Source organism: Drosophila mojavensis, unplaced genomic scaffold (assembly GCF_018153725.1).
Source record: "Drosophila mojavensis isolate 15081-1352.22 unplaced genomic scaffold, ASM1815372v1 contig_136, whole genome shotgun sequence".
NCBI lineage: Eukaryota > Metazoa > Arthropoda > Insecta > Diptera > Drosophilidae > Drosophila > Drosophila mojavensis.
In genome coordinates this window covers 15,560,305-15,584,884 of record NW_025318667.1, presented here as the reverse complement: position 1 = coordinate 15,584,884, position 24,580 = coordinate 15,560,305, and the positions used below count along the sequence as shown (strand labels likewise).

The 24,580-nt window shown below is 41.5% G+C and overlaps 2 protein-coding genes across 5 annotated transcripts in view; one reads left to right on the top strand and one right to left on the bottom strand.

Annotated features, from left to right (window-relative positions):
• The first annotated feature begins 932 nt into the window (after positions 1-932).
• LOC6583932 (actin-related protein 2) lies at positions 933-7,965 on the top strand. Of its 2 annotated transcripts, XM_015161360.3 has the most exons (8): positions 933-1,611; positions 3,238-3,348; positions 4,622-4,636; positions 5,611-5,826; positions 5,884-6,093; positions 6,155-6,304; positions 6,375-6,653; positions 6,731-7,965. In XM_015161360.3, the coding sequence occupies exons 1-8, from the start codon at positions 1,564-1,566 to the stop codon at positions 6,899-6,901; spliced, it is 1,200 nt and encodes a 399-aa protein (XP_015016846.1). In that variant the 5' UTR covers positions 933-1,563; the 3' UTR covers positions 6,902-7,965. The 2 variants fall into 2 exon arrangements, with proteins under 2 accessions (XP_015016846.1, XP_002009592.1); XM_002009556.4 differs by lacking the exon at positions 4,622-4,636 and having other exon boundaries at positions 934-1,611.
• A 3,571-nt stretch (positions 7,966-11,536) lies between these two features.
• The window catches only part of LOC6583931 (adenylate cyclase type 9), a 44,300-nt gene continuing 31,256 nt past the window's right edge, over positions 11,537-24,580 (bottom strand). Inside the window, exons 1-5 of one of the 3 annotated variants that reach the window (XM_002009555.4) lie at positions 23,446-23,463; positions 21,604-21,881; positions 16,725-17,897; positions 15,629-15,729; positions 11,537-15,533 (exon numbers count right to left, since the gene is read on the bottom strand). In XM_002009555.4, the coding sequence (XP_002009591.1) occupies positions 11,911-15,533; positions 15,629-15,729; positions 16,725-17,897; positions 21,604-21,851 (5,145 nt within the window). In that variant the 5' untranslated portion in view covers positions 21,852-21,881; positions 23,446-23,463 and the 3' untranslated portion in view covers positions 11,537-11,910. Of the gene's footprint in view, positions 15,534-15,628; positions 15,730-16,011; positions 16,031-16,724; positions 17,898-21,603; positions 21,882-23,445; positions 23,464-24,580 lie in introns of those variants that run through there. The other 2 variants (XM_015161460.3, XM_044008296.1) reach the window with 2 other exon arrangements.

The following is a 24,580-nucleotide window of genomic DNA, read 5'->3' as shown; positions in this document are numbered from 1 at the left end:
ACCGCTTAGAACCAAAATACAACATACAAAGTTACAGACTTACATATGTATGTAGGTGTGTATGTAGGCAGTCAACAAACTCACATACACACCCACAGACAGGATACGCAGATACATACATACGTATAGATTTTGATAAATATCAAGAGTATAACAAGAAATACGCTACACACAGATACACATACATACATATATGGCTCGACCACAAACTCTAAGCAGAATCAAAAAGAAATTTACTCAATAACTAACAAAAATTAATTACTAAATAAATGAAATACAAATTATGAAAGAAGCATAAAAATGTATATGAGAACAGCATTATGTATATCTAAGACATTTAACATTTCGCCTCTTAAAGCAATTCTAAAGATAACAAATTATATATATATATATATATTTATATATATATATATATATATATATATACATACAGTATACATACATATTATATAAACCAAATAAAATAAAAATTGTCGCGACTCTCCGCCTGCTTCTTCTGTTCATAATGTTGCTCCCTTTGCCTTTATCTCTTCTGTTGACCTCGATAGCAAGATGTATCCATTTCAGATAAACTAAAGTATTGCTTAGATTTTTTTTTTTTCATCTAGATCCTGGATCCGTTAGCTGAAGTTGGATGCAATAATGACTATATGTACCCCATATATACAGCAGCGACGCAGATAACTAATCACCATCTCAAGCTGAGTTACGTTATTAATTTGTAGAAGTTTATTCCATATTTCCGTTTCTCTTTCATCCGATTCGCGCTCAATTTGATTTGAAAATGTATATCTAAAATGCATGAAAAATTTCGTAGCGATCCCGCAATACCGATACTGGTTTTGTAGCCCTTGAGTAAGGTTTCGATAGTTGATAAGATATAAAAATTGTTATATCGATATTTACCACGCAACTCTAGTTCTGTATGTGTGTGTTATTTCTTGTGTTTTGTGCCGCCTAGGAATTGAAATTTGCAACCATTTGCAAGCCTTTCGCAATCAATAATTAGAAAAGCTATTATTTGTGGCACACTTTGATTGTATAAAGCGTGTGCACAAATTCAAATCTTTGAAAACAAAAACAATCGAAAATACGGCAAGAGAGTGAGAGAGCGACGCATTCAGAGCAGAGTCCGCCCGCGTGCCAGTACATGTGTGTGTGTGTTGTGTATGAGTATCGCCCGTGTGTGTATGAATGAAGCTGGCATGTGTATGCGTGTCTGTAAATGTGTGTGTGTTTTTGTACGGTTGGAAATTGTGTGATTAACTGCAGTCAGCCTCGTCTGGTAGTCATTCAAAAGTAGTATTAAAACGGCGGTGGCAGCAACAATTCGAGTCATCCAACTGCTACGGCGACGCACCAAACATTGAGCCGTTAAAACAACAGTCCCAGCTCCAGTTCCAGTCCCAGCAGCAGCAGCATCAGCATCAGCAAAGAGACAATAAACACCCACGACGACATCAACAACCGACAACAAGAACAACAACAATAGGAGCACCAGCAGCAGCAACATCAACCGTGGACAGTTTTAGTTGAAGTTCAATTTTCCAGTTGGTGCACAAAATGGATAGCAAAGGCCGAAAAGTTATTGTTTGTGATAACGGCACTGGGGTATGTATGCGTTGTGTGGCCACATGCTAACGCTGCCCGAAACCGAACCAGAACCAGAACCCGAACCCAAACCCAAACCAAGCCCAAATCCCGTCTAGCCTCAAGTTGGATGACACACATATTTGCAGTTCTTTGCTTGCCTAGCGATGTAGGTTAAACAGCGATTTTCTTCGCATATCGGGGCGTTGACGTTGCGGGGGGGCGCTCCCCCTAATGTTGCCGGTCCAAGCTATGCTGAAGCCAGTATGTGTGTGAGTGTGTGTGTGTGTGTGTACGTGTATATAATGTTCATATAGTTATTTATTTATGTGCCCATACATGCATATATAAACGGAGCTTTAGTCATGGCTACACAAGCGTTGTACAAGCTGCGTCGGCATAGTATTACTCACCGCAGCAAATCAAAAGTTACGCATACTCTGCCTCTCTCTATCACACGCTCTCCCGCACATACACTCACACACACGCCCAGTGCCAACAACAAAAAGAGCGCCAGAATGAAGACAAACAACAGCAAGAAGCGGAGCACCCATTCCCAATCTTATTTCTTATCAGGACTAAAAAGAATTTGTTTGTGATTACGTTTCGCTGGGCCACATGAGCTATCGATTATTGCAAGTCTTCCGATAACTGAATCAATTGTTATATCCAAAAAATTCGAAATTCTAAATCTATGTATTTTCTATTTTCAAATTGAGCTTATTGTAAATATGATTGTAAATTTAATAGTTTTATAAACGTACGTCAAATGATGTCTGAATAATGTTTTATCTGGATATTGCTGATAAGTCTGTAAACAACAAGTTCTTTTTTTTAAGAAGTGCGTTCTAGATTTATTTTGTATTTAAAATCAAATATTATTAAAGAGGTCTTCCATTATGAAGAAGAGAAGCTGCACTATAACGTTTAATTTTTAAAAGAACTTTCGAAATTCCTATGAGTTGAACCCATAATATAACTAGATACCTTAGTTTTATATAAATATTTCCTTATGAAGAGTGATATATAATATAACTGTCAGACTCCCTTTACAATAGTCTCTCTATGGAGCTTAGAGTTTCCTTTAGACATTATTTTAGATCATTTCCTTCACTTCAGATTTTTTTCACTTCCTTTAGATTTTTTTTATATATAGTTTGATTTATAATAGAGACCTAGAACATCTGGTAGACATACATCTTTATAGACCTTCGACTATGTTATAGAATTCCAGAATTGCTTTTGGAAAACTTTTAAAATGTATGTAAATAATTAGTATTAATTTATATATTAAAATGAAAACTTCCTCTATAGAGCTTGAAGTTTAGTTAGATTAGTGTTGAGCTCTAATACAACTCCTTTACAGATCGTTCTCCATAGAAGCTTTAAGTTATTACCTCTATATAGTGATTGATCTATAATATAAATTGAGAACTGCTCTTAAATTACTTTAAATTACCTCAATATATAGTTTCCCTTACGAATGATGTAGTCGCAGCTGTTTCTCAAGCCCGTGCAAGCTGTTTGTGTATGAATCGATCGGAGCTGTGGCGAGGTGTCTGGGCAATGGCATTAGTTTGTGGCAAAAATCGATGCACTCAAGAAGAAATGCGATTTGTTATAATTTTTCCTTTTTCTCATCTACAGTTCGTGAAATGCGGATATGCCGGCAGCAATTTTCCCGCGCACATTTTCCCATCGATGGTTGGTCGACCAATAATACGGGCGGTCAACAAAATTGGTGACATCGAAGTCAAGGTATGAGAAGCGTATTTACCAATAGACAAACACACATACATATACATACATATATATACTATATTAATTGTCTAACAGTTAATACTACATACACACACAAACACACACACACACACACACACACGTGCATACTTAATATATACATACATATAAAGATACATATATGCACAGGTCGATTATCTATTCATAATAATTAAGTACTATATATAGTCACATACACACACACAAACACAAGCACACACACATACATATATGTATATGCATATGTGTATATGTGTGCGTATATGTATGATTAGCATTGGTCAAGAACTTAGCGCATAGCCTCACCATACTTATCATAGTGTATGTCCATTATTATTAGTATATTTTCACTTTCACATTTCCATATCCATTTCCATTGGCATTTTCATTCTTGTTTCTTGAATACCAAACACAACAACTGCTTAACTTACGATACTTTTGCCATTTGGTATTGTTTCTTATCACAATTACTATTATTTCTTTAGTTTTATCACTCTCACTATCTCCCTCTGCCTCGTTCTTTCTCTCTTCTCACTCTCTCTCTCTCGCTCTTGTTGCAACGTTTCCTACATTCATTGCATTTTGTATTGAGTTGCTGAAACAATAATTATCATCATCATTACCATCATCGTCATCATGCTCATCATCATCATAATCATCGTTATGGTTCTAATTATTATTATAATGGGTGTCTGTTTTTGGTCTTGGTATAATACAATTGTCACGACTGTCAAGTGGTGTGGGTGCATCCGAAATCTAATTATACCAACTGTAACGGTACAGGTATACCAATATGTTTCTCATATGATATGATGAAGATGATGAATGAATGACTTTCGACTCTTCTAGTCTGTCATCTAGCCGCGTAGAGCCGCCTAGATTAGGTAGGCTGTGCCTCAGCCGCGTCCCCAAATAAAGGTTTTTAGTTATAGAGAGCATGACTTTTTGCTTTCAGGCTTTTTTTTTCCCCATACATACATATCAATTATTGCTTTTCCCGTTTCCTTTTGTTCTTCCCTTCTTGTTTTGAGCGCTTTCCATACCCGATAAACACACACACATACAAAGTAGATCGATTTATTGGGCAAATTTAATACAGTTGATCATATTATATATACATATATATAAGTTTAGCTTATTCAACATTCAGATAAAATCTCTAATGAGGAAATCATTCTGTTTTTTTAATATTCTTCTTATACATATTTTCTGTTCTTTTTTTACATATTTTTTTGAAACAAATATTTTACAGGATTTACATGTCGATGTAAGTCAAGTTTTATAGCTTAAAAAAAAAAAAAAAAAAAAAAAAAAAACAACAAAAAAAAAAAGAAAATAAAACAACAAATATTTAATTCAAATTCCAAGTGTTGTATTGCATAATTAAATGAGTTAATTAAATAAAATTCAACTTCTCCAACTTAAATTGCAATTCCTATTTACACACACGAAATGCACAACTTAAAGTCGAATAAATATTGAGTAAAACTGAAAATGGATAAAACTATAGTTATCTAGTGTTTTTATATTGTTCTTGCACTTGCTAAATAATTAATCAAAATAATTATATATACTGTATATTGTATTTGCATTAAAAGTAAAACAGATTTCATTCATTTGTTTTCAGTCTCGAATATGCAGAAGAAGAAAATCATGTAAAATCAAAATTTTCATATTATCATAGAAATATATTTGTTGTTTCATTTCTTATTCTTTTTAATAAATGCAGTTAATTTTATTTGTTATGTTTTGTATTTACTTAATTTGTATACCTGCAATAGATGTAGTCAAGTTATATATTATATATGTTTGCCCCCCCTCTGTTTCTATGCATGAGTAAAGTAAGTAAATTGTAATATACATATACAATAAATATTTTTTATTTGATATATATGTTTTTATTTATTTATTTTCTGCGCTAATGCACGATAAACAATCGGAAGCTAATGGAGATTTGTTTAAAATATAAACCTGATTTGTTACTCGTTATTCGTTACTCGTTATTAGTTACTCGTTATTTGTTATTTATTATTCGTTATTCGTTACTTGTTGCTGCATAGAATTCTAATGTTTGCTCGTTATGCTTTGTGCCTGTCGTATAAGTAGGTGTGTTGATCTATAGTAATTCGTAAACGCTGTTTGAATCGAACAATGTACTAAACAAATGCAAAGATAATAATAATAATATTGAAATGCTCTCGCTGCATTGATATTAAACAATCTGTGATGGCCATTTTACAGGATCTGATGGTCGGCGATGAAGCCTCAAAGCTGCGCTCACTACTGGAGGTCTCCTATCCCATGGAGAACGGTGTGGTCCGGAATTGGGACGATATGTGTCACGTGTGGGACTATACGTTCGGGCCCAAGAAAATGGATATTGATCCGACGAACACAAAGATCTTGCTGACTGAACCCCCCATGAATCCCACAAAGAATCGCGAAAAGATGATCGAGGTTAGTTAATCTTGAATTGCACTCATTCACTTCTTTTATATATATTCTCCTTTACAGGTGATGTTTGAGAAATACGGTTTCGATGCCACGTATATTGCCATACAGGCAGTATTAACGCTGTACGCCCAGGGTCTCATATCCGGCGTGGTGATCGACTCTGGTGATGGCGTCACGCACATCTGTCCAGTCTATGAGGAGTTCTCGCTGCCACATTTAACGAGGCGTCTGGATATTGCGGGTCGAGATATAACGCGCTATTTGATTAAGGTATATGCGCATTCCACATATAGCTTAGCTCAATGTAATTGTTTAATTTCCAATCTTTCAGTTACTTTTACTACGTGGCTATGCTTTTAATCATTCCGCTGACTTTGAAACGGTGCGCATCATGAAGGAGAAACTCTGCTATATTGGCTACGACATTGAGATGGAGCAACGGTTGGCATTGGAGACCACGGTGCTGGTGGAATCCTATACGGTACGATATGCTTATGGTGTATATGCACATGTGCACATGTTTTACATTTATGCTTGGGATTGGATTTCAGTTACCCGATGGCCGTGTGATCAAAGTGGGTGGTGAGCGATTCGAAGCGCCTGAGGCGCTATTCCAACCGCATTTAATAAACGTTGAGGGACCCGGCATTGCGGAACTGGCCTTCAACACGATACAGGCGGCGGACATTGACATACGACCCGAGCTCTATAAGCACATAGTGCTGTCCGGCGGCTCGACCATGTATCCGGGTCTGCCCAGTCGCCTGGAGCGTGAAATAAAGCAGTTGTATTTGGAGCGGGTACTCAAGAACGATACGGAAAAATTGGCGGTAGGTCGTTCCCTCTCCTATTGTATCTCATAATTATAATCGTTGACTTCTCTTTTCCTAATTTGTAATTTGTAAAGAAATTCAAAATACGCATTGAGGATCCGCCGCGTCGCAAAGATATGGTTTTCATTGGTGGCGCTGTATTGGCTGAGGTAACGAAAGATCGCGATGGCTTCTGGATGTCCAAACAGGAGTATCAGGAACAGGGACTAAAAGTATTGCAGAAGCTGCAGAAGATCAGCAAATAAAGCAATAACAACCATAACAACATCAACAACAAGAACCGCAACAACAACAACAACAATAACAACAATAGCAAGAGCTAACGATGATCAATGATGAGCAGCAGCATTTGCATTTGCTTAACTTAAGTTAAAAATGAGTATAAACAAAAAAGGAGATATAATTTTAGTGCACATTGCCAGCTAGACAATGGTGTTTGGCTATAGTTTGCAAATGGGGGCGTGCACTATCTGTTCATTCAGTTCTTACTATTCGTAAATATGCCCCTCCTTGTTTCATACATACTACATTCGTATATGCACAAAAGTAAGAGCGTACTTTTCACACACACCAAACAAACACCTTCTTTAATTGCTATGTTATAAACGTATTGCCAAATTTTGTATAATTTGTCTGTTTGGCTCTAAATAATTTAAGCAAATGTCATAGTTTTGTAATAGTTTTCTTTATTATCATTAAGCCCTTGTTTCCCTTGTTTTCAATACTATATTATTATCTTTTTTTTCTTACTAAATATATATGTGCATAGATTGTATTGATATTTTTGTAAACACAAGTATCTTTTCATTTGTGCTTTAGCCTAAAATCTAAACCCAAGTATTTTCATGTTTCCTTGTCAATCTAAAACAAAAACAAAAGAAGAGAGAATGAAAAAAAGAGTATTAATCAAGTCTGGGCATGTTGCTTATAGTTATAGCAGCGATTATAAATCGCCTGGGCATTTGTCTGTGTGCGAGTGCGAGTGTGTGTGTGTGCGTGTGCGTGTGCGTGTATGTGGGCGTGTGTGTGTTTGTGTGCTTGTGCGAAAGAGACAATGAGTGAGCTGCATAGTTAAAAGTGAAATAAATACATACATACATACTTATATAGATAATGATTTGTGCTAACTAAGTTAGTTGTCTGCAGCTGCGTTTGCTAGTTCATATTGCAATACATGACTGCCCATAATTTTAAGCCTACTCCATTAAAACATAAATCAATACAACAGCAACAGCAACAACAACAATCAAAACTCTTGTTAACGTTGTGCATATTGAAGAATTCAATAAACATTAATTGTATGTATCTATGAGAAATGTTTATTATTATTATTATTATTATTATTATTATTATTATTATTATTATTATGATACAAAGCAACGTTGGAAATATGAGCAGCTATAACATATAGACAATATTTCTGAATCAGAATCTTAGCTGCCTAACGGTATTCTAGATATATTCAAAGTTCAATTTAGGTTGACAGTTTAGGTAGCGTAATTAATTGTTAAGTGTATTTAGCCAAGTTCGAATTATCGGGATTCGAGACCAAGATTAAAATTAGATTTTTAAAGATTTGTTACTGGATTTGTATGTACTTTGTTAAACTTTGATATCCTTGACTTTTTTCCCCTATTTGTTATTAACAAATTTCAACTAAGCTAAGTTAGCTTCAACAAAAACAAATATTGTGTTAAAACTAAAAAATTCCCTAAACACGTATCAGCCCAGTTTATAAACTGATCTATAGATCAGCATATCTCCAAACATCAAATTCCTTAAAACGGCTACAAACTAATATGCTCTCTTCAATTCGCCTAGCCTTAATTAACGAACCATATATGTACACAGTGGGGTTAAGGAAAAAACCTGATGCTCGTTTGCCGTAATTTTTATACCCTGAACCCATTGAAAATGGGAAATCAGGGTATAATGGTTTTGTGAAAAAGTATGTAACGGGCAGAAGGAATCATCGCAACCCCCTTAAAGTATATATATTCTCGATCAGGGCGACGAACTGAGTCGATATAGCCCTGTCCGTCCGTCCGTCCGTCTGTATGAGTGTGTCGATCTCAGAAGACCCAAAAGCTAGAGAGCTAAAATTTGGCATGTATACTCGTGTATACCATACGCAGTACGAGTTTGTCTTATTTTTTCAATAAATCATCCGATAACCTTTTTATCGAGAATAATCGAAAAATTGATTTTGTTTTTACAGCCTCAATGGAATACTATTAGACCTGGAGACTTCAAATTTACTGTGTATATACATATGATGAATACAAACATTTTGTAATTTACAGATTTTGGATACCACGCCACCTTCGCCCACAATTTGTAAAAAACGCATTTCAAGTACTAGAGAGGCTCTAGTCGAGCAGGGTCGACAAGAGCCTTCTAACTTGTTTTCTATACAAAACATATTTTTCACTAACACATTTTTGTATTTCATCCATTAGAATTTATTTGATCAAGTCAGGTAGAATTGAATTTTATGTAACTTTCCATCCAGAACATGGAGCGATTTTTCTCGGATCCTGGTCCTTAAGACCTTACAGAGTTTAAGGCTTGCTGTCATAAATCTATGATCTCTAATAATCCCATAATAGGAAGTCTGGAACGGCTAAGTCGGGTGATCTACTCAGTTAGAAATGAGGGATTGAACGACCTGGATAGAAATGCTACATTTGTTCTTTCGTGAGCCGTCTGGCTTATAAATTTATACTCCGCCAATAACCATTCCAATTGGGTAATTACCTTTGCCCCACTCTGTATAATATTATTTACTTACATACATACATACTTATTTTTGACATCAGACCCTGAAATAGTTGAGCGAAAACGAAAGAAAAGGTCGCTTGAGTTTGTTAATTGAGAGTACACACTCATACGTAGACACTGCAGCTGTTTATTTAGACTTTCAAAACGCATTCGATACATTTATTGTTACAACAATTCTATAAACGTTTTTAGTACAGTATATATATGTATATATGTTGTATATGGCGGTATAACAGATTTGCTATGGGGGGCGACATCGACAGATGGATCAACACTTAAACAATTATATAAACAGATTCAACGATTGCCTCGTCCTGCAGCCAGCCCCGAATATCTCGTTCGTTGTGAATCTTAAGTAAAAATATCAGTTTATATTGTATACACTCAGATGTTTCAAAAACATAGTCAAAAAAAAAAAAAAAAAAAAAATAATAATAATAAATAAATAAAAAAAACGAGGAATTTAGTCTCGTTCATTTAACTATTTCTGCGTGTACATTAGTACATTAGTAAGTGTGTGTGTGTGAAGCATGTGTGTATATTAAGTTTAGTCAGTATTTAGTAGTAGTTAATAAATAAGTAGAAAATACTTTTGTTTCCCTTGATACACAATACATATAAAAATACAAGAGGGTCCATAGGTTACAGCGTTTCGTCGGCTTCTTGATTTGTTTCATTTATAATATTTGTTTTTTTTTTTTCATTTTTTTTTTTGTCTTGCTTTTATTTATTTATTTAATCTGTTTGTAAATATCTTAGTTTAGAGAAAAAGTACACAAAATCGAAGGAGTTGTTTCAGTTTCACTTTGGTTTGGTTTCGTTACATTTCGTTTCGTTTTCATTGCACAAAATTAAAACCAATACAATAATAGTTTATGCGTGTAACGGTTAGTGTTTCGCGCTCATATCTGTGTTGGTGTGCATGCGATTGGCTGTTGTGGGCAAGCAGTTAACAAGGAATTGACAAGCAGTTGGCAAGCAGTTTAGTTACATTGAAATTTTCATAGCATACTTTTCAGCTGCTGCCATTTCAAATAGATCAGCTAAATATGCGTAATGTAGCTTTGTTGTGTTTGTTTTTTTTTTTTTTTTTTGTACTCTTCATATATGTATGTATATATGTTTGCTGTTGAGCTTGCCCGTCAAAAAGTTAACTATACACCGAATAAAAACAACATTAACATTTTAAACTGCCAAGCAGCAACAACAACATCAATATCAACACCAACACCAACACATACGATGTATTCAAACATCAATTGTTTGTTACCAGCTCTCGGCAAAAAAAAGTGTGTATATATATGTATATATATATATATATATATATATATGTATGTAAAAGTTTCAACTGTTTATAACATTTATTAGCTAGTCTGCTGTATCGGTTAGTTCTATGCAATTTCTTAGTTTAAATATTACGGCAATAAAATAATTACATATACATATATAAAAAAATAATGTATACAATATTAATAATAAAACTATACATATGCATACGCACACACACACACACATCCACCCACATGCACGTTAATAAATATATGCCATATTTGCATATTTGCTATGCCTTAAATCTAAGGAAACATTAAATACATCTAAAGCCACATATGCGTATTAGTTCAATGTTGTGTATGTGCTTGTGTGTGTGCGTGTGTAATTTGCTTAGTTATTGGCATTACAATTATAAAGTTATATAAATTAAGCTACCATATTAAAGTACATACTTAGGTTGCAAAAAAAAAAAAAAAAAAACAAACAATTTGTTACACCACTTATACACATACATGCATACGCATACACCGCCCCACACATACATATATAATATGTCTGTCGTTCTGTCTGCAGTTAACATTGCCTTATATATAAATATATATATATATATAAGTGGCTAATACAAGTAAAACACGTACACATTGCCACGCCCCTATGTTGTGGCATATACTACGAGTTGGTTTTAGCTTCAGATCTATGTTGTGCATATATAAATATACATATATGTATTATATTCAACGTAACCTCAACAATGCACATTTCTCTTCTGCTCCCTCTTCCTCATCCTCTTCTTCTTCTTCTTCTTCATATAACAATATCGCGTAACATCCATGCTCAAGTGCCCCAACAGATTTATCATACATATTCAACATTAGTTACATATCACAAATTGTGCGGTTTCATCCGCTTCCCCACGCCCCCAACGTCTCCTTTCCCCCCGCCCACTCGTCATCATCCATCCATCCATCCATCCATCCATCCATCCAGCCAGCCAGCAATGTCAGATGTGCCGTCCAGCTGTGGCAACTGCAACACATAATAAATGCAATTTTGAAACCATTTCTCAAAAAGCTTCAAGCCAGGAATTTCGTCGAGTCGAGTTGATCAAAGCCTAAGTGCATTTAGATTGAGTTGCGTTGAGTTCGAGTTCGAGTTCGAATTGAAGTCTGAGTGTGATTTGAATTCACATGAGTTGTCTAGCTCAAGCTTCGGTTGTGTTCGCTGGATTGAAGTGGCTGCCACCTCCGTTCGCATGCGAGCCATGCAACGACTCCTGTGACTTGAACAGCGTTGTTGTTTCGCTGGAATGCATGTCGCCGTCATCGTCATCATCATCATCATCATCATCATTATCGCCGTCGTCGTCAGCATTCTGCTCTGGCACCTCCACCTTCGGCTCCTGCTCCGCCTGTTTGTCCCCATCATCATCATTTGCATCGTTCAGCTCCTGCAGCCCATCATTTATAACAATCTGAATATCGTTAGGTAGAGTCTGTGGCTTCTCGGTAGCTTCGACCGCCACCTCGTCGGGATCGGTCAGTTCGTTTAGCTGCGCGTTTGGGGGCTGCTCCTCGAGATGCGGCCGGCGCCTGGTAAAGAGGAACACCTCCATGTGATCCTTGCCCTTGACATAAACGCTGCCGCGCGGCTCAAACTCATAGCAGGCGGTCAGGAAGGGCAGGCAGTCCTTGCCCACCTGTATGCGATTGGGCAGACCCGTCGAGTCCATGCGCGACGCCACATTGACCGCATCGCCCCAAATGTCATAGTAGAGCTTGCTGGTGCCAATGACGCCGGCCGTCACGTCCCCAATGTTCATGCCAATGCGCAGGATCAGATTGAACTCGAGCAGATCCTTGTTAAACTCATTGACCACGCGCTGCATCTCGATGGCGAACTCCATGAGGGTGTGGATGTGCTCGTCGCCGGTGCCACGATGCGATGGATCCAGCCCGCTGGCCGCCATAAATGTCGAGCCGATGGTCTTGATCTTCTCCACGGCACGAAACTTCGGATGCGACAGCAGCTCATCAAAGTCCCCGATCAGCTCGTTGAGCACGCGCAGGAACTCCTTGCCGCCCAGATAGCTCTCGTCGTACATCTCGTTGAAGTTGACAATGGAGGCAAAGATGATGGCAATATTGTGATGGTTCTCCGAGTACTTGGCCGTGTTCTTGAGGTGCTCGGCCACGTGCTTGGGTATTATGTTGTGGAGCAGCATGTCCGCCTGGTTCTTCATGTTCTGGACGCGTACCTTGTCCTGGTTGGCCACCGCATTGCCGTAGAAGGTCAGCCGATAGCCGACCTCGAATTCGCGATTGAGAAACCACACCAGTATCAATATCAACAGCAAGTCCAGATAAATCTCCACGTGATAGTCACGGAACCACTTGATCTCCTCGAAGATGTACGAGGCAGCCGCACTGCTGTTCAGCTCCGACTCGAGCTCGCCATCCGATTCGTTCTCGGACCGGTTGCTGTTGTAGACGGTCAGCTGGGAGACGGCGATGCCGATGAAGCAGAGCGCGGCCAGAAACGCGAGCACGTTGCGCATCCAGCAGTTGAGCTGCGTGAAGTTGCAGAAGTGCACGATGCAGACGAAGATCAGGAAGCCATAGTGATACTCGAAGGCCTCCAGCTGTGTGAGATCGAGCAGCAGAAAGTTGGCGATGATCAGGACGACGGGCATGGCCATCAGGATGGCTAAGCAGATGTGCCACGGATACCAGCTGGATATGGCCTCAAAGATCCGATCCGCGCACGATTCGAACTGCTCCGGCTGTGGCTGAGGTGGCCCCGCCTCGCTGTTGGCCTCGCTGGCAGTGGACTTGGAGCGCATGCGGGTGCCGTGACGCCGGCACATCTGGCGCGTGAACAGGAACAGAGCAAACACCTGGATGGCGGTGAAGCAGGAGAAGAGCGTCACCCACAGCCGGAAGCTGGGCGTCACCGTGTTCTGGGTCATCAGGAACAGCGAGATGGATATGCACAGGTAGACGGCGATGCCCACAAATATGTCGATGTATGTGTTGTAGCGGGGCGTGGCCAGCGTGGGCGGCCCCTCCGTCTCGTTCTCGGTGCCAAAGCGATGCGCCTTCGACCGAAAGTCGCGCTCCAGCTGCCGCGACTTAAAGTACAAGCTGATGCGACGCAGCGGCGCCTTCACCAAATAGCTGCGCTGCGAGCGCGCATTGTCCCGCACGCAGCGGATGAGCTGCAGGTCGGACTGCTTGCGCAGCTGCTGCAGGCAGGCGGCCAGCGGATCGATCAGCTGGGCGGACTGCTGGGCGGCCAGGGCCGCAGCCGCCGGCGGCGGCGGTGGCAACGGGAACGGCAATGCCCCACCCTCGCCCAAATTCGAGATGCTCGACGTGGAGCTGGTAAAGTAGCCGGAGACGCGATGCTGGCTAATGGCCGACTGGTTGAGCGCATAGATCTGCTGCTGTATGGAGCTGCGGCGCGAGTTGCTCTTGATGCCCGAGTCCTTGCGCGAGGTGGCCGACGGGCAAATGCTCAGGCCGTCTGGCCAGATGCTCGAGTTGCGCGAATGCGAATAGGCGCTGGGTCCGGGCGCTGGCAGGCAGCAGCCGCTGGAGCTCGCATTACCATTGGCATTGGCATTGGCATTGGCATTGGCATTGGCATTGGCATTGGCACTGGCATTGGCACTGGTGCTGGGCTCTGTGCCTAGGGCTCGCCCGGACGCAGTCAGCGTGGAGGCGCGTGGTCGCGGCAACGGCGACTGCTCCAACGCCTGCCCGACGGACTGGCCAGACGACTGACGGCCGCACTGGGAGCGATAGCTGCCGGTGCGGCCAAACGGCGAGATGTCGCTGCGCGATTGGCTAATGTAGGAGCGCACATCGATGATGTCATCGTACATGGAGTACTGGCCCGGCGAGCAGCAGCTGCCGCCGCTGGCAGCCATCGCCGCGTTGCCGTCCGGTGAGCGCATCGCGCTGCTGGAGAGGGCCGTCGTCGTGGCTGCATGGTGCAGCACGGGCCGGCCCATGGGTATGTCCAGCATTTGGTTGCTGTTCAGCCGCGTGCTGCAGGCCGTCTCCACGAGCACCGGCAGCTGCTGGTAGCCGCAGCCGTTGCCCAGCTGGCTCTGGCCAGTCGCTGCGCCCGATGCTGGGTCAATGAAGGCAACCGTCTCGTCGCCCGGCGCTGGCAAGGAATAGGAATGCGGACGTATTGGCTCCTTCTCGCCGCCAATGCCCTTATCCCTGTCTCTGTCCTTGTCCTTGTCCTTGTCCTTGTCCCGGCGACCCGTCAGCTTCAGAAGCCTGGTCATTTTCCATACCTTGAGCTTCAGCTTGGAGCGTGTGTCCGGCTGGTTCGGTGCCGTCGTCTGCTGTGGTTGCTGCTCCTCCGATGGCGGCTGCTCATCGGAGTCCAGGCTGCCCGGCAGCGACTTGGTGGTGATGATAATCTTTGGCCGTTCGCGCACCACTATCACCGGCGGAATGCCAGCGGCCGCCGGATGTATGATGCCCCGCTCCAGGTCCCGGTCGCGGCTATGCGAATGTCCCTGCGACTTCTTGCGCAGCTTCATGCTCAGCGAGGTGAGGCGTGGCCGTATCGACAGCACGGGCGACGACTTCAGCGAGTTGGACAGCTGACCCACTGGCGAGGCGGGCGGCACATGCGGCTGCACCACCGATATATTTGTGGCGCTCTGCGACAGCGACGCGAACGCGCCCTGCGATCCGGGCATCAGCAGGGAGCTGCCGCCCGCAGCTGTAGCCGCCATGCTCGGACTCAGGCTGTTGGCACGGGACACATCTCGGCGACGGCCCACCACGAAATAGGTGCGATGACCTGGCATTCAAACGGAAACGGAAACGGAAAGGGAGACAGCAATAGAAGCATTAGCATTGCATTGCATCGATGGGAATTTGGCTTTTGCTTCTTACCAAACACCTCCTCGCCCTCCTCCAGGTAGTAGGCGTCGCCCAAGAAGCTCGATGTCTCCTGCGAGATGTGCACCTGTTCCGGCTTGCCCGAGGACTCCATTCTGGCGAAAATAAAAATGTGAGTTTCAGTTGGCGGACAGAGTTAAGATCTTTCACTGAATATCATGAGCCTATCGAATATGGCAGATCGGGGTATAAGGGCTTTATTTAAATGTATGTAACAGGCAATAGTAGGCATGGGAGGCATGGGAGCTCTGGCTGACGAGCGGAGTCGACCGATCTCAGATCCAATTAGAACTAGAGACTTGAAATATTTTGTTTACATTTGTTTAAGAGATTGATAACTATTGCCGTTTTGAAGATATCGATTAAAGGCCTTTTACCAAAACAGATCAAATCCGGCTATAACGACTCCGCTTATAACGTCCGTATAGACGTATGGCAATTGCGACGAAAACTCCGGTCCCCAGATAAACTTATATGTGTAAACTTATATGATTATAGCGCCCGGGTATTACGACGATCCCTTGAGCGCCGTTGGAACCTGATTCCTGATATCCTACATCGTTAGAGCTAGACTTTTCATGTATGTTTTATAAATCTGTAATTTTTGTTATACAGCAGAATTCGTTTATAACGCTCAAGGAAGACGCTATGACCATATACGTTTGATTGGGGACCAGAATATTCGTCGGAATACCGTACGGACGCTCTAAGCGGAGCCGTTATAAGCGAATTCTACTGTATTTTAAATCGAAGGTCTGTTGTAAATAGAACAAATGTATGAATGATTTTGTATTTTTTCTAAACTGTCAAATCTTCTATAGAATATGTAGATTATATGCAAGATTTTTCCTATGCGTGTGCACATATACATTCGAATGCGTGATTTCTAGTGTATTCTACGAAAAACAATTGCAATTGAATTACATTTGAATAGTCAGTCGCTAATTTAGTTTAGATTGGCAATTAGCTGCTCTGGCAGTGAGATGACGGTGTTGCTAGAGTATATATAGTTGCTGGAATATATATATATGATATAGGCTCAGGGTCTACTCAAGTCGGGCATCCCGATTAGAGTTTTCATGCTACTCACTTGTTGGCCAGGCTAACATCGTTGCTCCACACGTCGAACTTGACGCGTCGCGTGCCGACAATGCCGCAGAGGACGGTGCCAGTGTGTACGCCCACTCGCATCTTGACGCCTTCGTGGCGCTGGGCGTCGAAGCAGCGCATCGCATCGATCATGCCGAGGCCCATTTCGACGCAGCAGATGGCGTGATCGGCTCGAGGCTCCGGGCAGCCCGAGACACAATAGTAACAATCGCCCAGGGTGGAGATTTTCTCGCAGCCGCTGAGCGAGCAGAGGTCATCGAAGCGCTCGAAGAGATCGTTCAGGATCTCGACCAGCTGCTCGGCCGTCTTGGTGGAGGACATGCGAGTGAAGCCCACAATGTCGGCGAACAGAATGCTCACGTTATCCATGCTGTGCATGTGGAAGGGCCGGAAGAGGGACTTGACGTCGTGGGAGGCGCGTGGACGCATGTAGTGCGATTCGGGTGGCTGGTTCGGGTCGAGACCGCCGCTGCCGCCCTCGTTGAGCAGCATGTCGGCCACCTTGGGCGGCATCACCGAGTGGATCATCTTCTCCTTGAGCTGTTTCTCCATCTCCAGCTGGCGTCGCACCAGCAAATTCTGTCCGACCTTCATGAAGGTGCCGCGCATGCGCACCAGATTCATGATCAGCACATGCACGCCGACTAGATGCACACTCAGATGCGCCATGATGCGGAGCATGAGTATCTTGTGGTTGGGATCGCTGCCGCCGGCCGCCTCCGTTGGCGTTGTCCCCACCGTGGCGCCATGCACGGCACTCACCACGATGACCATGTGGGAGACCAGCTCGAAGGCTATCGAATAGCAGATGGCAATGCTGGCGCCCAGCCACAAGGGCATGGGCAGCGCCGTATAGATGAGCAGCACGATCTCCAGGCAAATGGCAAAGTGACCCAGCGGACTGAACGCCCGGCCCGTGTACGTGAGAAATCCCAGCGAGGCGCTGCATAGTATCAGCGCGGTCAATGCCGACGTCAGCACTCGGTGCTCCTTGTAGAGGTTCCAGTGCGTGAAGCACATGGCCATTATTGTGACCAGTGACATCATCGAGAACGACGTGGAGATGGGTCGCCAAAACTCCACCGAACCACCATCGATCACGAAGTACAAACACCAAACGACAGAGCAGAGTAAAATGTACGACAATGTGAATCTGTAAGGGAGGGAGAGAGAAAGAGAGAGAGAGAGAGGGAGAGAGTATGTTATAAGGAGAGGCAACATCTGAATAAATATAGTATAGTATAGTATGTATCATATAATGGAAGTATGATTCTTAGAGTTTAGTATAATCTAGTTATAGTCATTTATAGAACATTCTATTGCGGGAATATTCAAGGATAATAGTGTTAAATTTAATTTATAATATAAACATGAATTTGCTGGAACCTAAATGTTTGGTATCGTATTGCTGCCTTTGTGGAATCGACTGAATACTTACTATGGAAAGATATTTAGTATCATAATAGCAAATATAGTATAAGGAGATTTGCTTATCCGATGCAGTAAAATGCAATGAACTGAATGCAACTGATATCTAAGAACTTTCCCAAACTTCTTCAATGGTGAAACCTGTTAGATTCTTGTTTTCTTCCCCAGATATTGTTATTGGTTATAAACTTTTCCAAGTTTTATGTTTGGGCTAGGACTTGTTGACCCGCTCATCAATCGCATGCATAGAGCGAGATCGTAGGTCATTTGCTTATGCTATTTTAAGTTTACTATTCTGTCATTGTAGAGCAGGTATTAAACTTGTCACCTGGGTGGGTGCAAATGCTGTAAACGAAAGGTCGTAAAGCGCTGTAATCCCAAAACTCATCAATTTGATGGCCACAAACTGCAATGGTGGCAAAAACGCTAACAGCTCTAAAGTTTGTAAATAAAGAAACTGCTCAACTAGGAAATACCCTATAAGTCCATTAGATTCCTACCCTATTCATACACCTACACGGCGAAAACTCCTGTGGGTAGTATTTATTTTATTATATTCATTCATATACGATACTCGACTCGTAAAATAACAGGGAAGAGATTCTGGCCTATTCATATTATAATAATAATAATGATCATAACAATAACAATGCTGATAAATAATAATAGTAATATTAATTCTATTTTCAGATTTTGTAGTCGAACTTTGTTCATTTAATAGTTCCAGTTCAATATCGATATTTATCGATTGTTGATTTATCCCATATGTAGAGTTTCTATTCATCTCCAGCTCTTTTGTTAGTCTATACTCTAGACGTAGTATTAGCTCTTATACCCTAATTTCATACGTAGAATCTGCTTAGGGTATTTTTGGCTCATCAACAGAACCGTTTGCCTGGACAAAGTGTTAACTAGCCGCCAGTTAATTTTAACTGCTTATATCAGGACCTTCAACTATTACCGCGTTTATTTCGGTCACATCAAAATTTAAAACAGAAATCCGCTTTCAGTAGTAACAAAATTTGGAACAACTTTTCAACTTTGTAATTAGAAGTTAATAATGCACTACTTCTCGAATTGTCTTGCGTAGCTAAGGATTCTTTTAAATATGAAATGATTTGCGATTTTTTAAATGCTCTATAAGAAAATAGAACGTAGATTAAAGAACGTTTAGAGCGGCGAACTGAGCTAGAAAAATATATATTTAATCCATTTGTTTTCTATAGATCATTCATAATATACACAAGCATGTATGTAAATCTCAAAGTCCTCTCCATTATTGAAAGAAGTAATTTAGAAGGCCTTGCCGGTCTTGAAGCAATTAGTGAATACTTTGTAATAAACACGATGAACTAATGTAATTAGCACATAGTCAACAGATGATCATGAACGTGGGTAATGCGTGCGGGGCTCTATTCAAGCTGTGGCCTGCCTGGTCGGTCAGTTGCTCCATGGATACTCGATGATTGGAACGTTCGATTGGGTGGCATTGGTTTGCTTCTGTACAATGAAGGCGTCTTCCTGGTTCTGGCAATCGATGCGACGCTGCTGCTGCTCGGTGCTCAGCCAGGCCATCGAGCCGCTCTGTCTGGTGCTGGTGCTGGTGCTGGAGCTGCTGCTGTCGTCGAAGACGATCGCCAGCACAACGCTGAGGGCGACCAGGACGACGCGGCGCTGGCGCGGTTTGCTGAGGCAGCGCCACAGGTAGCGGCGCAGGCCGGCGACGAAGTGCAGCTCGTTGAGCAGGCGGAAGAGCACAAAGAGCCAGAGATTCTCGAGGAGCAAGCGGTCCATTTTGCTGGAGCCCTCGTTGCAGATGCGCACTATCACAATGGCTGTGAACGTGGCTAGAAGTATCAGCGACATGGCCAAAACGACAAACGGAGAATTTAATTCGATTGATTTATTGAATTTGAATTTTCTGATTGTTTTTAGTTTCCTAATCGGATAAACGGCACTGGGGCGAGTTCTGACTGTAATATCAGTCAAAACTCAAACCGGGCGCCTGCTACAATCGATTCGCCTGCGCCAAGCTGTGCACATGGCACTGGCATTGACCTGCAATGGAAGCCCAGCCAGCCCTTTGGCCACTGAGCCATTCAGCCAGCTGCAGGCCAAGGCGCACGCCAAGCCACCATTTTCAGCTAATTTGCCAACGTAAAGACTTCTCTCTCTCTCTCTCTCTCTCTCACTCTATCGCGTCTCCGCTGGATGCCCTTTTGGGCGTCGCGTTGATTGCGTTCACGTGCGAAAGTTCAATTTGTGTAGAGTGAAGTAACACGTTTGGGGTATTCCCGTTTTGTGCAAGCTCACAATTGACAAAAATCGGACAAGCTGAGTTTCAGCTGTTAAATCTCTACTTGATGGGGCCATCTATATAATGATAACTAGAGCTGAAATTGTTTTTATATTTCTTTTGGCAAAACAGAAGGGCAGTCTTCAAAAAGATTTATTGATAGCTACAATGTTAGAGGTCTTATGTGATGTGATGTGATGTGTGTTATCATATATTCTATTATTACTCTTATAAATAAATATTTATGCATTTCTATTATAATATATTAAGTTATGATATTACATATCTTATATTCTATTATTATTATTATACAATATATAGCATTATTTATTTATATTATATTATATTAAATTATAGTATTATCTCATATTTTATTATTGGCAACAATGATTATTATGGAAATCGAAATTTGTACAATGTGAGCAATAGAGTGACTGTCCGACTATTAGATACCCAGTATAAAGAACTTTACATAGGCGCAAAATAAGTGCTTTAAATAAAATATATATACATATGTAAATAGTATACATGCATACATATACATATATACATATTTAATGTCAGTTTCGTACAGGGTATCGCTTAGAGGGCAACTTCTAGTCAAACACAGCCATGAATTAGGGCAAACTTTAAACGTTTAAATAGTTTGCAGCCTATTTTTAGCAACAATCGATGCAAATTTAAATTCAGTTCGCACAAGCTAATAAATTGATTTAGTCGGGCATGACTGACTGCCGCAATACTGGTTCACGCTACAAAAACTGCTAAATTACAAATACAAATTTTTTTTGTCTTTCGATTATTTTTCTTGATTATCACTAAGTCTATATATAGAGCTGGGTAATTAGTTAATTTCTAAAACATATATACCCCAAAATAAATATAATTTTAAAATCTTGATATTTATATAAGATCTGAAATATTTAAGATTTAAGAGCCATCAAAACCCATACAGAGTTTAATGAATTTTGCATGCAAATGTATTCGTTTTACATTATAATATATGTATATGTATGTAGTTTATATGTATTTGAAATTTTGAATTAGACTGTCCATCAACCAATATACTCGTCTCACTTGCTCAAGCGAGTATGAGAGCTATGGACTAGCGATTGATTGCCGTGAATGCACTCACCTGTATCGCATGCGTATGTGCGGAAAGACGCTGGCCTGGAACTGCTCCTCGAGGACGGGCGAATCGAATTTGGGATCCAGCCACGATTTGGCAGCGGCTCGCTCGAAGGCCACCGGCAGCATGACGCTGCAGCAGGAGTGCCGGCGTCCTGTTTGACTTAGATAGGTTTGAATGTGGGGCGCCAGGGCGATTTGTATGTCATCGGTGGAATTGGCCCGGCTATCGTTGACTAGAACGCCCGGCGGCATTGCTGTGAAGCTGACCGACTGTCGACGCGACTGCCAAAGAGAAGCGAAACAAAATGGAAATGGAAATGGAATCAGAGAAGAAATGAATACAGATTAATTAGCGGACTGCTCTTGACTTGGCCAAAATGTCATCTATATGTTTGTGTATGTGTGTGTGTGTGTGTGTGTGTGCTTGGGCGTGTGAATGGCGCCGCCAAGTATGCAGTGCTATGCGAGATGAGAAAACAAGGACGCATTCGAGGACGTGCCTTTGACATTTGCCATTTGCCATTTGCCTTGTGTGTTGTCAACTGGGTCAGTGTTCGGTTCAGTCGGTGTTTAACCAATTGTCGCATTGCCCGTTCCGTTCCGTTTCGCCTGTCTGTCTCACTCACACTCTTCGCCTTTCGCCTTTCGCTGGCTGTCCGTTTGTCAGCTTAATCTGCGTGCGGACGCGGCGCCAGCAGCGCAGCGAGCAACAAGTGCGGCGACATTGCGCATACGCCATGTGAGCGCAGCAAAGTGCAAAAGCATTCTTCAAAGACTTGTTGCCAATTCGCGAATAGATAAAAAAAAACAAAACCAGCAACAACAACAACAACAACAGCAATATATAAAATAAGGTAACACAAACAAAAGCAAAGCCAACAAATCGCCCAGCGAGTCACGCGACAAGGGCGGATTTTAAATTTGATTTTGATTCTGATTATGATACTGATTTGAAATACGATTTGTTGTTGTTTTTGTTGCCTATCTTATCGCAGCAGCAGCAGCAGCAGCAGCCCAAAGAGTGAGCAAAAAATGCGAATGCAACAAATTTGCTCAAGTCTAAACTTAATCAAATTACGTATACGACTCGTTGAAGCAGAGACAATGAGACAGAGAGAGAGAGAGAGAGAGAGAGAGAGAGAGAGAGAGAGATTGTTTTTCGAGCACACGTTGAAAAATTCGTTGGGCACTCGCTAACTGAATCATAAAAAAAAAGTTGATTCAAGTTTTCGAGGCGCGCTTCATTGGGGGCTGCTAATAAGCTGAGATAAAAATAGCAACTTTGGCAAATAATAATATTTACATTAAAACTTTGACCGCGAATAATTACACACACACAGAGACAGAGACCGAGACAGAGACAGAGGCAGACACACTCGCACCCGCACTAAAATACCTACACACATATAGATATATATAGCTATATCTGTATCAATATATATATAGATATATAGATATCTATATCTATATCAATTTTTGTTTTTCTTTCAGACATTTATTTATTTATTTTCTTTTTATCATTTTGCTTTTGCCTTACAGTTGCTGTTTAATATCCGTTTTGTGCTTCTTCTTCTTCTTATTATTTTATTTCTCTCTCAAAGTTTTGCGAATTGGATTTGAATTTTCGCCGAGTTTTGTTGCCGTTACGTCTAGACTTGTCGGTTTAGTCTCAGTTCGATTTCTAATAATTCGATATGCTTAGATCGTGGTGAAAAATGAAAATGTGCCCGACTGACGCATGCCCTGCAATTCGCGAATGCGGGTGGCGTCTGCGACGGCAGACGATGCAGCAGCAACAACAACAAAAAGATTGTTGTTTTTGTTTTTGTTTAATGCTAGTACATACCTAGAAAATGCCATAAATATAAGGCCAGCATATTTATTTTTTTTTTGTGTGTTCCGGATGAATTTGCACAAAAAAACAAAAATCAAATGCGACAACAACAACAATTGTTTTTGTTTTTATTTTCTCGCTCAGAATTTTTGCATTGTAAATTTAAAGTTGGCATAAAAATTGTATCGATATACACTGCGCGAAAATTCGGGTATAATTATATATATTTGGTTGTGAATTGTATTTGATTTGGCTTTGCTTTGATTTATTGTTAATATAAACCCACACACACACAAGCACATACGCGCACAACAACAATGAGCCAGAGTATAAGCAGCAACAACAACAACAACAGCAGCAGCAACAACAAAAAAAAAGGTTCAACGGGCGCTCGACGTTCGCAACTCTCGACGTTGCCGTTGACGCGACGGGAACTGATTTGAATTTTGTTCTGTGCCGAACTGACAAAGCGTCGCAGACGACGACGACGACGACGACGGCGACGGCGACGCTGACGGCGACGCTGACGGCGACGACGACGGCGGCAATGGAACGTCGATGTCGATGCTGTTGGGTGCTGTTGTTGTTGCTGCTGGCTGCACGAAACAGCTGACAGCAACAACAAAATGCAGGCTCAGTCAGCTTATCGGTTGGACTGATAAGGCCGGGCCAGGTGAGACAGATAGATAGATAGAATAGATAGGCACACAGATTCAAAGACAACGGGTGAGCGATCGAGAGAGAAAGAGTGTGGGAGAGAGAGAGCAAATCGTGAGCATAGCCAGAGCTGGGCTTAGCAACATATTTGACTGCAACTTGATCAGGATCAAGGTTGCTCTCTCTCTCTCTCTCTCTCTCGCACATTATTACCTCCCAACTCTGCTCTCTCTCTCTCACTCTCTCCCTCTCTCTCTCTCTCTGCTGTATAAATAGAATTTGGCGCTCGTTTCGTTGACTTTACTTTTTTTTTCCAACTGATATTTTGATAAGATAAGAGGCGGCACGGCGCTGACTTCTTAGCCGCTAAGAAATTTCTTACGCTATTTTTTGTTGTTGTTTTCATTTTTTATTTTTTTCGGCGCACTTGAAATGCCTTGAACTTGCGCGGCCCCACACCCACACCCACACACAATCACATTCACACTCA